The sequence below is a fragment of the Mugil cephalus genome, chromosome 20 (genome assembly GCF_022458985.1).
Source record: "Mugil cephalus isolate CIBA_MC_2020 chromosome 20, CIBA_Mcephalus_1.1, whole genome shotgun sequence".
NCBI lineage: Eukaryota > Metazoa > Chordata > Actinopteri > Mugiliformes > Mugilidae > Mugil > Mugil cephalus.
Window position 1 is genome coordinate 19,289,878 of NC_061789.1, and position 14,517 is coordinate 19,304,394.

A 14,517-nucleotide genomic window follows, 5' to 3' on the forward strand; every position below is an offset into this window, starting at 1 on the left:
GCGACTTAGAGTGAGAGTGAGGGAAAGGTGCCAAATTGGATATGTCGTACATATTGATGTGAAACTGTGTTTTCCCTCCGGGGTGCTTGGGATGATGCATGTGGATAGTGTGACAGCGCGGTAAGAAGAGAGGTGTGATGGAACACGGAGGTCAAAGGGTCATGTCAAAACCATAAACTACAAAAGTCCCACACGCTGTGAACTGGTGACCTTTATCTCACGGGTTTGCGATGAATCAATTCAAAGGAGCACAGAGAGCTCATTAGGGATTCTTTAAGAAGTGAGCCACCCTCACTAGTTGTTCTGTTGGACCTCTTATTAACCCCCCTGCTCATTTGTTTACAAGACACACACAGCTCTCATTAAAAAGAAGCTCATCCAAACAGAGGAGAAAAGTTGCTGCTCTTATTGAAGCTCCTTCAGACCTCATATCTGGTATCGCTCTCCTGATTAGTAAATTCATCCCCGCTTCGAGTTTTACCAGAATCAGATGTTTGTGTGCGCTCGCTAACAGCAGAGCCAAATTACGGCTGTAGTCCTCCCTCCAAAATCAGCATAACTGGGATGTTTCTTCTCCATGCTGCTCGTATCGGTCCCAGAGGTATCTTTAGAGCACATTAATGGATTCTCCGCTGTTCAGGAAGAGAGTTATGGTTACAGCAAAAGCTTTCAGTGATTGATATTTAAACTCCTTATGTGTGGTGTTGACTGTAATGGAATGAGATGCCTCTTTCAGGCTGCAGCTCTAAAGAGTGACAGAGTGCATGAGTGTAGAATGACCTGAACGCCAAAGACAAAGCGGTCCTTGAAAGCTTCGTGATGATCTACGAACTATCTTTGAGGTGTGCTTTTCCTTACAGCAGACTCAGATGTTTCTTGCATAGGCTTAATGGAAATTACCTGGAGATTTTCCAACCACACAAAACTGAAATGAGTTTTCCACTGCCCCGCAGAATTCAGCTGTGAAAACACGAAGACAGAGGGACGTGTAAAAGCGGTTTGGTATTATCTAGTCCAAAAAAAGCTTCTCTATTACTGTAGAACATGAAATGAATCTAAAGAGAGCAATTTTCGACAAATAATCAAGCCATTATCATTCATGACTCAATCACAGTGGAAATTACCAAGTCTCTGCTTGTGCCCAGCAGTGGAGAACAGACATGTAAGGCAACAAAAGGATGATAATGGAGCTTGAACCATTTTGTGGCTCCGACGGGAGCGGCATTCATGTGCGTCACCGGGGCTTGGAGGGATATGGGCGGTCTGCCACATACCTGAGCCTGATTGAGTGCAAATTAAGTCTTTTTTTGTGATCTAAATGGAAGGCAAAGAATGAGTACAAACTAGACAACAATCTATCTGGAAGCAATATAATACCCAGGAATCGTGTCCCTTCTGAGCTATGACTAATTGACAAAAGTAGATTTCATAGTCTGGGCACAATGTGTTACTGGGAAAAAGAAAGCGGTGACACGGTCTTCTGAATTGTTAACGGGGTGACACGCGTGGAGGGGGCGGTGGGGTCACACCGCCTTTGGTCAGTCCAACGTTGAGGAGGTTTATGTTACAGATGTTTACTGAAAGTTGAGATTCATCTTCACTTAGGTAGGGCTAGTGGCACAATGGATAACACGTCTGAGTACGGATCAGAAGATTCTAGGTTCTTAATTCCTGGGTAGCTTGCAGAGCCTTTTGTTACAAAGTCTACATTTTATTGTACTTTTTTTTTTACTTTAAGGGTGGCGTTTCTATTCATAAGTGTTATTTAAATGTCTGCATATTTATGTGTGCCTTTAAGCTCACTCATAATGACAATAAAGATTCTTGATTCTTGATATACCTTGTTAAATGTCAGCCTTTAAGTTTAACTGTCCAACTGCTTTTTCTCGGATGCTCAGCACGAACATAAAAACTAAATGCTTCTGGGACTGTCTCGGTCCCACTCAGGCTTCCTGCCAAGTCATCAAACATGTCTTTGCGCATGATGCACGCTGGCTCGAGCTAGAATGTGACAGGATAATATTTCAGGTGCTTCAAAAGGAGTCATCTGGTTGCTGTTAGGGTGACTTATGGTGCAGTTGGTGGTGTGTGGATAAGCTGTTTGGATGGCTCGTGGTGTAGTTGGTGGTGTGTGGAAATGCTGTTTTGGATAGAGTGCGGTTGCCGGTGTCAGCGTGGCTCTAATCAGCTGTTGGCAAGCGGATGAGCGGGCGGTCTCTCCCCGCAGCGGCACCCCGGGTCGAAAGCCGGTTTGAAGTTTAATGATGCCAGCTGCCAGCTCCACCAGGCTGTGAGCGCTAACGAGCTGGCACTGGCGGCGGACTGGGCCACAGCGGCGGCACCTGGAAATGTAGCACACGTTTCAGAGGGGCGGGGCTCCGCCGGGGCTGCTGGTGGTGGTGGTGGTGGGGGGGGGGGGCTGTTGGAGACCCAGGACGGCACAGAAAGGCCCGCATCTCTTTGAAGAGCGCCCCAATTTCCATATTTCATTACGCACTGCTGACTGACAAGGCCCAGCCAGATGTTCTATTTTCAGCTATTTAAATTTTGACCTGCTTTCCTACCATGGATGCAAAAAGGAGAGAGAAAAAAAAACACATTTCATCAAAACACACAGATGCCAGGGATGATGGGAACTCAGAACTGGTGTGTCTAATAGCTATTATTGTTCATCTTCACGTGTCTCTTTTCTTGTAAAACTCGCGTTTAATAATCGGACATTAATCACACTTTAACATACATATCCCTTTACACTACGGACATTTCGCTGACAGTCTATCCTGAGGGGTTCACTGTCTCCCTCAAGGACAAGACTCAAATCTGAGTCCTTGTATTTATGAGACAGCCTCTAACCATCCAGCCAGTCTAGTGCTGAATTGGCTCCAAAGTGAGTGATGCATGCTCTGGAACACCACATAAAGCATGCTCGCACTCCCTCTTTGTCCCTGAGATATCGGAGATGATTAATACCTGTGGTATTCCTGTTGAAATGGCTGTTAAATTGCAGCGTCCTTACTCAATCCCTCATGCAAAAATACACTGACAACCCTGACCTTTTTGTGCATCTGCCACAAATGGCACTTTGTCATCCTCAGTGAGCAGACTTCAAGGATCAATATAGTTTTGTCGGAATAAAACTTGCACGACAAACTCGGCGTTTGCCGGATCTGCATGTGCATCCCCGTCTGGGGTTTGGGGAGGCGAAGGACTCCTGGAAGAGGGGTGGGGGGGTGGGTGGGGGGGTGATGGAGATGGCGAAACAGTGATGGAGAAGAACAAAGGATGAAACAGGGGTGAAACACAGCGAGACTGAGTGGAGAGCAGCTCTAAGTTGAAACCCCAAATGGCAAAAAAAAAAAAAAAAAAATGAGAGGCGCTCTCTGTGTGAGAATCACAGTGAGAAAGGCTTGCACTCATTACTCAACCCAGCTCACAGCAGGGGAGGGAAAGCAGTTTATTCCTTTAGTAATGCATATGTGAGTGTGCGCGCGCGTGTCTGTGTCTGACTCTGACTGAGCGAAAATAGAAAGGTAATTGAGAAGCAACTAAGTCATTACAAAGGCAATATTGACACAGAGATAAAAGGGGATGAAATCCACCACTCAGATTTCTCTATCTCTCTCTCTCTGGAATACTGGTTCGCCTGCACCGGCAATTTGTGTCAGATGTTTTTTTATTTGTGGACACTTCAGATGTTGAAGTTGTCGATACAACATATTCATATTCATATTGAGCATGAACTTCAGTGGTATATTCTGTGATGTAATTTCTCCAGTTAATGTAAAAGTAGAAACAAACGGTAGAAAGTAGAAAAGGGAATGTTGAGATATTTCTTTTTGGTGTAGTTAATCTTCTGCTTTTAAATCAAATAAATCCTGAATATTAATGGAACAATTGTTGTGGCAAGATTTAGAATTTTAACCTATACTAAACATGTTAAATAAATCAAAGGAGCATCCATCCCCTTTGTAGCTGCACTAGTCAGATGTCAAAGACCTGAAGAAAGGTGAATATTATTCAAATCATAATTATTCTTGGCAGTGATGAATCAATAAAAAGCAGTAATCTTGGCACACTAACAAAGTTCAGGATTTGCAGAATTGAATTTAAATACATAAAAATACTAAAAGAGTACACAAGTGATGCACTTGTTGCTGACAGACTACTGCATACTCAGTATGGCATGATCTATGTGTGCATTCTGTGGCTTGTTCATTAATCATTCCCTCTCTTCCACACACTGTGCCCAAACTCACGCAAGCCCACTGAAGGTGTTTTAGTAAGCTGGTATGAATGGACTCTCTGCACTCGCTCATGTTTCTGGATCGCCCGACCTTTGCCGTGACCTTTGGAAGACAATCTGCAGCAGCAGCAATCGCCTTGTGCCTCGCTTCACATTATTTCGCCTCATTATTTTTTCAATGTTACCTTTGCAGTGTGGCTGAAAAGGGCTGGAATCATCAGAGGCGTCAGGGGTCAGAAGGACGAGGGTAAAGATGCAGGTCAGCTCGGCTCTACGCTGGTGTTCTGCCGGTTTCCTCAGAGATTTCGCTGCAAGGAAGCCATTTGAACTCGGAACACTTCAGCTGTCTGTCAAACGCGGCGCCTCGGTGTTCACTATCTGTATTCATGACAAAGAAAGCTCTTCATTCAGTTTTAATGGGTGAGATAACACAGGTTTAATGTCGAGCAAGGAAATCATTTACATTTGTCAGGAAAATAACCCTCTGCACCGCAGCTCGTGTTTTTCATCCAGACTTAAATCTGTGGAATTTGCCATTCACCAGTTTTGGTGATCTTTGTTTCAAGCAGACATAGATTCAGAATTTACCTCATACATTTGATTTCTTCCTCAATATAAACCGTAGTTATCTTCAGGGATTCCTTGGCTTTTATTTGGTGCTATCACCTGTGAGTAGTATCTTAAATAATCTGAATGTATTCCCATCCACCTCTGCAAGGCTTTATATTTGTCATTTTTTATTTTATATTTGTTCTAACAAGCGTTTCCAAAAAGCTTGTAAACATATTAATGTTAACATGAAAATGACAACAAAAAGGCTTCAATTTAATGTATTTATTGTCCAGAAGTAGCAAAGTTGAATTACAAAATCACTCCTGCAAATTTTTGAAAACTCTGTTAAAGAAAATGGATTTTTAAAGAAAAGTGAAAATCCAGCAACTTTTAATATTACATAATAGAACCATCTTGCCTGGTTAATGATCAGTTTGTAGTTTGTAAAGAAAGCCAACACATGAGTGAGAGGATGAAATAAGGGAGAAGGTTTTCTTCTCAGAGCAAGTTCTTACTCAAACAGCCACTGGTGCGAGGTGACATGAACAGATTACCACTTGCTTCAAACGGTGTGAAAGTCTGATGTTACATAAACCACTAAAAAAGGCAATTCTGTTTTGTTTCTAATAACTTATTTGAACTGGGTGTAATAATCCAGGTACAAAGACTGAGTGCTCAACCAACACACTGAAATAATTCTAATGCTCCAAAATGAAACTGTGTTACATGCTGTGCTTGAAGTTAATTTTCATTTCTGAAGGTGAATAACAAGAGATCTTGTGTGTGTGTGGAACACTCCAGCCATGGAGAGGGTGGGTGAAGATTCAGACGTGGGCTTCTATTCAAATATGAAGGTCTCCTTGACATTTTCTACACTGCGTTAGCTGCTCATCCTTGTCGCATTTCTCCAAGCGGCACATGGAACAGCGTGACCTGTTGACATTTACGAACTCATCTGGCTGAGAGCGATGGCATTCTATAAGGAGAAACACCTCCTAACATTCCAGCACAATACCCGCTTGCTCAGTGCGTAACATATGAACATGTTATTGCTTTAAACGAAGGCAAGCCAACCTTTGCAGGAGAGTCGTGTGGTTTGGCTCCTCGGCTTAAGGTGAAGAAATGCTCCAGAGATTAAAGCAAAAATGGGCAGCGGATGTCATAAACGTGACTAAATAGTTTGAGTTTCATCACCATACCTTCTAAAATTGCCAAAGCTGCCACCAGAGGGAGTCAACTGTCTTCCTTGCTGGCTGAAGTCTGCCCCCAACTTACCAATAAGGCACTGAATAGGAGCCAGTAATAGTGTAGCATGCACTTCCCCAACAGCTGGGTTAAGTGAAGACAAGTAAATTGATGTGAAAGCAAAACAGATAGAGTAACAACAGAGCATGATGTTAACTGTAAACAAAGGGTGGAAGTTGGCCTGTAAAGTGATGCATGTATTGTATGTTCTTGGCAGTGACAAAACAAAAGCATGAAAACAAAGTTCCCAAAAATAAAAATCACCACAAACAAAACCGCATGTTTTCTCTGTATGGAGGAGAGAGACTCCTTTAGTTTATTGAAAATATAAACTCAATTTCAAAAAGCCAATGGGATGCAATGAAAATGAGATATGGATCTGTGCGGGTTTTGCTTCTGCGTCTCAAGATTCCCATGTAAAGTTTTGATTAAAGCTGTTTGTGCGGTTCAGCTTCTCTTTGTGCTTTTGTTCCAGCAGAGCTTTAGAAGTCAGGGCGGTCCTTCTTCAACTTGCTGTAGTCCATGTTGACTGCGAAAAACTGAGAAAATAAAAACAAACATTTTAACTATTAAAATAAGTCACTTTAAGGGGGTTTGGATCATTTATTGGGGTAAATTTAGAGACCCCTCCCAGAGTTAGATTTTTTTTAAAAGAACAGGTTAATAAAGCGTGTATTGTCTTCTTCAAACACTATTTCTACTGATCAAGCCGTTGAAGCTAATGAGTTTATCAGATTTGTGACTGCCGGTTAGCATTAACCCGATTATGTCCTTTGATTAACCCAAGTGATGGAATTAACCAGGGATCAGCAGCACTATTGGCAAAGATTCATAATACAATCCCTGGATAAGCAGACACAACTTCAGCACAGAAAATCAAGAACACCAAAAGTGACTGAAGCACACCTTGTACTGATCAGTCGGGCCAAGTTTGTTCCAGGGCTCTGGGTTATTCTTGCGATCCCAGCTGTAAAGACAAAGAACGTTACTCATAGTTATAACACTACAAAGTAGATGAACACAACACAAGTAAAAAGCATTCAAGATGCATTATACTCATACTTAATGGAATCCTTACCAGACATCGGGGTTTCTCAAGCCCAAACGAGCCAGATACATCATGGACATCGCTGCCCCTCCACCAATGAAGATGAAGAGGGGGATCAACTGTAAGGGATGAAGAAACCTTCTGTTAACGAAGAGAGCAACACACAGAGAGCAACACACTGTGGCTAACCCACCTCTAACTTCACCTCTACGTTGATATGAGCCTGTTTACAACATCTCATGACATATTTACTCCGGTTAACTCCTCGGAGTAATAAGTTTCACAAAAGTAACATTTTAGTTTCTAATGGTTCGTGTTTGAAAACGCTACTCGTTAACGTTACTTATCCAGCTAACTTCCTAGCTAACCAGCAGCTGCTATTTACAATATCCCAGAATAACCACTGCCGTGTGTGGGGGACCTTGACATTATGGACTCCTATCAATTACAGTAGTCTTGACAAATTGGTCATTAGAATTCTGTTTTAATCCACAAAATACACTAATTACGCTAGCATCTCCAGTGGCTACCTGTTTACCGTTTTCTCAAAGTCAGTGCGGTCAAAGTACTAGCTTCCTAAAGCTAACTAGTTTAGCTAAGCTAAGTTAGCCACAAAAATTCTCAGATGATCCAGGTTCAGTAAAAGTCATCAGAAAAGAACCTTTCCCGAATATAACTGAGCTATACTTACAGCTGGGTGGCTTTTAAGTTGTTTGCGGACCACGGCGAGCATTTTAACCCTTTTAATGGCCGATTTATCCCAATTTGTACAGAAATAAATGGATTACGAGGACTGCTGCCAAACCGATGCGCAATTTAATCTGCTACTAGAGCGACAGGAAGAAGCGGACAAATAGGGTGCTACACAGACTGCCTGAACGATAGTTTGGAAAAATACACGATTCATAAATATTGTGTGTAATATTCGTGGTTTATATTTGGTGCAAATGATAATAACAAAATCTTGTTTGAACGGCTGTATTTCTACACTGCCGATATCAGTCGAAGGTGAATTTTCACTCAACATTTTAATCTGGCAAATTTTAAGTGAATTCACCTTAATTGCTCAATACACGCCAAACAAAAACATAATTGCACCAAAAATATGGAGCAATTATTAGAATGCTATGTTACAGTCCAAATGTACACGTTTAATGCAATATGTGCATTTAGCGAATGACGTTTCCACATACTGTAACAATATCGTAGATATGTATAATCTTAATGTCTTATTAATGCTTCCTCATCCCAAATTGTTAATTCTTTGTAAATAATTTACTCAGTTAGACATGAATTAGCAGTCAGTGATGTGATGGAGATAACAGACACAATCTACGTTGGTTTGATCTATTCTGTCTGTTAAGTGTGTCCAGCTGAAATGTCTGTATTTTAACACAGCGGGGGCGCTGTTGTCCTCTTTGAGAACTATTGTATTTTCAGACAAAGGTCCTGTCAACTCTTTATCATTAGCCACGATCACTGGTAAGCAAATATATAAATATATGAGTAGGCGATGATAATACTTTACATAATGCAGCATTAATATGTAATATATTTCTATTTGGATAATGCTGCTACCAATCATACGAAAGTGATGTGAAACCAATGGATTAGGAACAAAACCACAAACCAACATGAAACATAATGTCCCTTTTATGGCAAGTTATTTTCAGCTAGTAGAAAATAAAAGTAAAAACAATGCAACAATAAGGTTGGACATGACACGACAGGCTACATATAACCGTTGAAAATTTATAAATGGCATGACTAATTGTTTTGTAAGAAATTACTTATGTGTCATTATTACATTTGTAAACCATTCATAAGTTCATAAGAGTGATGCTGGAAATGAAGTTCATAGGCTTTGTTTGGTTCAATGTACATCCAAAGGAGGTGAGCTGGTTTCAGAAATGATTTGTCTACATACAGTAGTTTTTCAACCTGTATATTTCAACCGGTCAAATTTCCTCCACAAAAGCATGGTAACTTGTGGTTATGTTAATGACTCATCACAGTTCATTCTGGACTTGATCCCGAATAAAACATGGCTCCTCAGTACATCAACAGTACACAACAAAACTGGAGTTGAAAACTATGAAGACTGTCTTTTAAATACAGATAAATATCTGACCATACTTGAACAGATCATAGGCACATACAGCATGCCTGTACAAGATGTCTTATGAAAATAAGATACTGGCTAAATAGTGTTTCCATTTGATCTTAAGTTCAGTCTCTCTTTTTTTCGTGTGCTCCAGATGTTTTAATGTGTTGTCTTCTTGGGCGCCTTCCCAAATTTAGCATCCAATCCAAGACCTAAAATAAGAAAAACAGGTGAAGCATGAATAAGATGAGCAAAAGACAGTCGCAGGTAAACACTGATTATTTTACACTCTAGATTGTAGCCTGCACTAATGAAAAAGTGGGACCACAGAACAAAGGCAGGTGGCAGAGAAAGTGAGACATACAGACATTAGCTATAAATCCTGAAAGTGATAAATTAGAATGAGTTCTCACCGAGGAACACCAGGATGGTGCCAACCCACTGCATTGAACTCATGACATTTCCAAACAAAATAACAGAGCCAAGGATGGTGAAGAACTTCCTTGTGGTGGTGACGATGGAGCAAGTCAGAGGACCAAAGTAGACCACTGTCATGAAGATGAAGGTCTGACGAAGGATTCAAAATAAAAACAACATTTAGACAAAAGCTGTCACTAAAATCAAAATACTAGATTATTTTTCACAACACAAAAGACCATGGAACATTCTTTAACACATAAACAAAATTGACCACATTCGTCATTCATCCCACACCCACCTGGCCTAAAGCACTGGTCAATCCAAAAAGAAGAATATTGTAGAAGATCCTGGGGTGGCGCTCTGTAAAACTCAGAAACTCCCACACTTCCCCTGTCCACAGCACAGCTGGCAGAAGAGAGAATGATAAAATAAGTGCCATTTCAAAAAGATTGTTGTTCTAATATGCCTCGAAAATCAAGTCTGGGATCATAGTGCGAGTGTATGGCAACACCAAGTGGTTTAACAAAGCAACAGCAGTTAGATGAATGCATGTGGTGTGACTCATTCGAAGGATTGGAGGTATACGAATACCTTTGCATCTTGGGAAAAAACAAATTTCAAAGCCAAACTCAGAATGTGTATGATGAAACCAGGAGTATATGTTCAAATGTGTACATTTAAAACCAAACATGAGAGCCCTTTTAAGGTATTTTATTACAAACTAGAACTGTCCTTAACGCTTAGGACAAAACAGCTTTTTAATGTGGCCTATGAAAGAAGGAAGCACATGTTCAGGAAGGATGGAAACACAATGAGAGACAGCAGACACTGCCTGCTAGTTAAAAGAACATATTCTCAGTTTCTCATATTGGCTTTGACCTTTTGATTTTTATCTTACAGCCCATTAGTGTCCAGCCTTAGAAAGCCCCTCATTATAGCATTTGTTTTATGTGCCTTACTCTTCGGTATATTATAGCAATCACACAACAGAACCGAGGGCTCTGAGGTGCTGGATAGCTTATCAATAAAGATAACACACAATACTTTGCCTTGACTGAATTAATGAGTTTATAACTAGTGAGAAAACATTGTTCACGTTTTCTGTCTCTAAGGCAGCACTTCGTTCTGTGAATGGCCTTCGGCTACTGCATCACAGATTGAGTCCATGTAAGAAACAACTCACTATAAACATTTAAGAATAATAATTTAAAGCTTGAGGTTGATTAGTTGTTGAAGCAACTGAGAAAACAGAAACAGAATAATACCTTTTATTTAAAATAACATATTTAAGTTAAACTTTATAAACTATATAGAGAAAGCATAATTCAAACTTTGCAATGTTCTCATTAACTGAGAAAGACTCAACACTACATTTGATGCGTCAGTGTTTCTGTTTCAGTCTGCAACATTTTGGCAGTACTGAGCCTCACCAAGGTGATTTTGCTCATTAGTGTCTCCTCTCTGGCTGCAGGTGCGCCACTCAGTGAAATGGCCTGATGTAGTTTTGGTTCTGACAGACTGTCTATGCGATGGGAGTTTGGCAAAGAGTACGAGTGACTCACCTAGCCCCAGCACTAGTGTGGACCACATGTTGATGTTCAGCATCATGTGGTTGGCACCTGTCTGGAAACGAGCCCTCATGTGGTCCTGGGCCACGCCCGTCAAACCGTCCAGTGTCAGAGAGACCAACTACGATACAGCAAAACACACAAGCAAGACACAAGATGAAATGTCACAGTAACCATGGCTCCAGGAGGGGGTTGAGATAGATAGGCACCATTCAGTATGATAACAGTGGATTATATGTTAACTCACCAGCAGAATCTCTCCAAAGCCAAACCCATGGTCATCTGCAACAGCTGAACTCTTGTTGGGTTTATAGAGGAACAGAGCAACACCGCTCACAATCAGCAACACGCACAGGTACTTAGCCATTGGATACCTCTTCCTCAGTATTGTCACACCAAGTATCATCACTGCAACAACAAAAGAAAAATGTAATGCAGTTTTTTAAATCTATAAATACCACCAAGGACATAGTGTAAGGCCTTCTCCGTGAGAGTGAAACACATGAGAACGTGGAAGTGTGTGCTTGTTTTAAATGTGTAACAAGAGATAACCAAGCTGTGAGAGGCGAGACATAAACTTCATGAACAAACAGAACATAGTGTAACCAGCCGCATATGTTCCACATACGTTTCAAGTCCACACACTTGAAACGCATACTCAGTATTTGACTTGGTAAATGTTTACACTCTACTACGACGCTATGCAGATTCTGAAATAGTTAACATTGACCGAACACAGAGCCCGACACTTCTATTAAAATCAGAAAAGAAAGAAATGCAGTTACAAAAGTTACTTATTAATTATACATTATATATCGCTGTTCATCCCAGACTCTTTTTCACAATCTCTGGCATGCTTTACTATGTATTTCCAACATATCTTCGACAATGAGTACTTTTAATTGTAATCATGTTTGTAAAATCGCATCATGAATATAATGTGCCAAAAACAAGAAGAAATGACATAATAGATCAAATTTACCTGGTATGGGCTTGCAGGATTTCCCCAACACCTGTCACAACAAACGGACAGATTAATAAGCACTATATATATATATATATATATATACACATATATATATATATATATATATATATATATATATATATATATATATATATATATATAGCTGAAAATGGTCATTTTAGCAAACTATTTATTATTATGTTAAATGGGTGTACTCACCTGTGTGGGGTAGTTAACATATTGAAGCGCAGAGTTACTGGACACCATGGCTCCGAGATAAGAGAGGGAACACAGGCCATAGAGCCAGTTTTTGGTGTGATCTGGTTTGGAGCCCTCAAAAAACTGGATCACTGATTATAAAAGAGGAACATATTAATTTTATTTTTGGTGTCAACAAGCTATGATATGGTTTAAACAAGTTATTTCAAACATGTTAGTGACTGCGATGAGCTGTTGCTTGACAGATTCCTATTTATTCTTTATTTCTGTGTATCTCTTGTACTCACAGATCTTAGCAAAAAGAGAACTGATGATGCACTGGATGAAGACCAATGTCCGGGCAAACTTGAACTTCTCATGACCATAATCGCCTCGAGTGCTGAAAAAATAAAAAAATAAGTAGCATTTAGTTGAGCGCAACAGATCACAGGTGACGAATCTGAAACTGATGCAGCCTTCGTTGCATGAACATGAGTGGTAATGAGCGCTTCAGAAAGGAGAGGCTATTGTGCAATATATAACTCCAGACAGGGCAGGGTGATGAGGGTGACATTTAGGGGACCGCAGATCTTGCTTGCTCGCTAATGTGAGTTTGCAATCATTTAGCAGTCACTTAAATACAAAAAAACTGTGGTGTCCACATTGTGTAAGTAATAAAAGCAAGACACTAAGGCTTGTAAAAAAAAATTTGCCTAACCACAGTCACTAGTTTTGGATCATCATTTTGAAACCAGATATGATCCCTGTCCCTCCCAGTGACAACATGCCACCGGTGTCATGCCTCAGTGTGTTGCGAAAAACAGAGCCAGAGCTCCCCTGACTTTACTTACTCTTTCTAGATAACTACAAATTGCTTGTATGATTATGACATGGTAGTTAAATGATTAAACACCGGAGAGACAGGGAAACCTCATTAAATAGCAGAATAATAAGAGTGATCTGAGGAGTAGAAAGTCAAACTCTATAATTTGAAGACTTTATTCAGTTATTGTCTCAGTTTGTCTGCAACTAGCTGCAAATTGCCCATTCGTATGTAAGCGTTAAACTAGGATATTTTTGAATGAAGTCTGGTGCAGAACAGAAGAAGGGCGTCTGGAATAAAGGTTGACAATTAGGTGACCAGCCGGTCAGTGTTACTTACATTGTCTCTTGCAATATTCCGTAATAAAAGTAACACACAAAGACTCCGAGGAAGCAAACAATGAAGCGTATCCTCATATTGTCCCACAGCGAGGCGGGCTTCCCAGCTCCCTTTCCCGTAGCCATGCTGTCGTCCACCAACCCGGGTATGTTAACCGACACCACTCCGCTCCCCGCGCCTCTCACCCCGACGTCCCGCTCCACTATAGCCGACGTGACGAGCCCGGAAATGGTGCTCGCGTTTTTAACGTTAACCGTGGATTCTGCAGCGGAGTCTTGTTTGCTGATGTATCACCAAAGACCCGCACGCACGGTATCCGTTATTTCCGCGATACTTCCCTTGCTAGCCGTGTTTTGAATGGCCAAGAGTTACACAGACATCATGTCGTTACTATGCATTTTGAGTCATTTCAGTTGCAGTCATCTCCCCATAGACAGTTGCAAAATGGAAATCCTCCCAACGGCAAAGACGTGCAGCCAGGTGAGCGCAGGTCGTGTTTTCATTGAGAAATTGTAAACCCCATATTTAGAGGAAGGAATTAGGTAGCGTCAGGAAAAGGGGTTTTGCAAAAGGACCCTAAAGACGCAAACAAAAAAAAAGCCTGAATAATTACACTTACTTTAACAAAGTAATCATGGATTGTACAAGCGTGACTGCATGGTTATCGTAATCTCGTCAATTTAGTAAAGAATAAAACGCTGCTACATGTGCGAACTGCGGAGAAGTAATTTTCAATGGCAATATTTTGTCTTCTGGCAAATATAAAGACTGCTATTTTAAAAAAACTCAGGTCCTTCAGTCCAAATGTCGCATACCTTTTTGTCGTCTTAGGATGTGGATTCAATTTATTGGTCCATGTAAGGCAAAGCTGGGCCACTTAGAACCAATCACAAAGTAGATATAGCGAAAGGGGCGGTGCTAAATTTAAAAACCACAAATACACGTGTCAGGCTGGCGTAACAACAGCGTAAACCACAAAAATGATAATATTGTAGGCGGCTTTTGGATGG

General features: G+C 40.8%; 2 protein-coding genes across 2 annotated transcripts; both read right to left on the minus strand.

The window, feature by feature from the left end:
• Nucleotides 1–6,322: 6,322 nt before the first annotated feature.
• On the minus strand, nucleotides 6,323–7,947 carry ndufa4a (NDUFA4 mitochondrial complex associated a). Its single transcript, XM_047571162.1, has 4 exons — nucleotides 7,780–7,947; nucleotides 7,119–7,207; nucleotides 6,947–7,007; nucleotides 6,323–6,579 (listed from the first exon to the last, which is right to left on the minus strand). The coding sequence occupies exons 1-4, from the start codon at nucleotides 7,819–7,821 to the stop codon at nucleotides 6,523–6,525; spliced, it is 249 nt and encodes an 82-aa protein (XP_047427118.1). The 5' UTR covers nucleotides 7,822–7,947; the 3' UTR covers nucleotides 6,323–6,522.
• Nucleotides 7,948–8,723: 776 nt separating this feature from the next.
• On the minus strand, nucleotides 8,724–14,206 carry slc35b1 (solute carrier family 35 member B1). The gene is made up of 9 exons (XM_047571160.1): nucleotides 13,508–14,206; nucleotides 12,654–12,745; nucleotides 12,367–12,497; nucleotides 12,163–12,193; nucleotides 11,428–11,588; nucleotides 11,175–11,301; nucleotides 9,911–10,017; nucleotides 9,606–9,759; nucleotides 8,724–9,404 (listed from the first exon to the last, which is right to left on the minus strand). The coding sequence occupies exons 1-9, from the start codon at nucleotides 13,630–13,632 to the stop codon at nucleotides 9,352–9,354; spliced, it is 981 nt and encodes a 326-aa protein (XP_047427116.1). The 5' UTR covers nucleotides 13,633–14,206; the 3' UTR covers nucleotides 8,724–9,351.
• Between the last annotated feature and the right edge of the window lie 311 nt (nucleotides 14,207–14,517).

Bases quoted from the DNA above. Each gene is read 5' to 3' on its own strand.
- ndufa4a (XM_047571162.1), bottom strand. From the start codon at position 7,821: ATGCTCGCCGTGGTCCGCAAACAACTTAAAAGCCACCCAGCT. The intron at 7,208-7,779 runs GTAAGTATAGCT...CATCCCTTACAG, and splicing joins AACTTAAAAGCCACCCAGCT to TTGATCCCCCTCTTCATCTT. The intron at 7,008-7,118 runs GTAAGGATTCCA...TTGTCTTTACAG, and splicing joins TTGAGAAACCCCGATGTCTG to CTGGGATCGCAAGAATAACC.
- slc35b1 (XM_047571160.1), bottom strand. From the start codon at position 13,632: ATGGCTACGGGAAAGGGAGCTGGGAAGCCCGCCTCGCTGTGGGACAAT. The intron at 11,589-12,162 runs GTAAATTTGATC...TTGTTGTTGCAG, and splicing joins ATCCTGCAAGCCCATACCAG to TGATGATACTTGGTGTGACA. The intron at 10,018-11,174 runs GTGAGTCACTCG...CTCTTCTGCCAG, and splicing joins CACACTAGTGCTGGGGCTAG to CTGTGCTGTGGACAGGGGAA.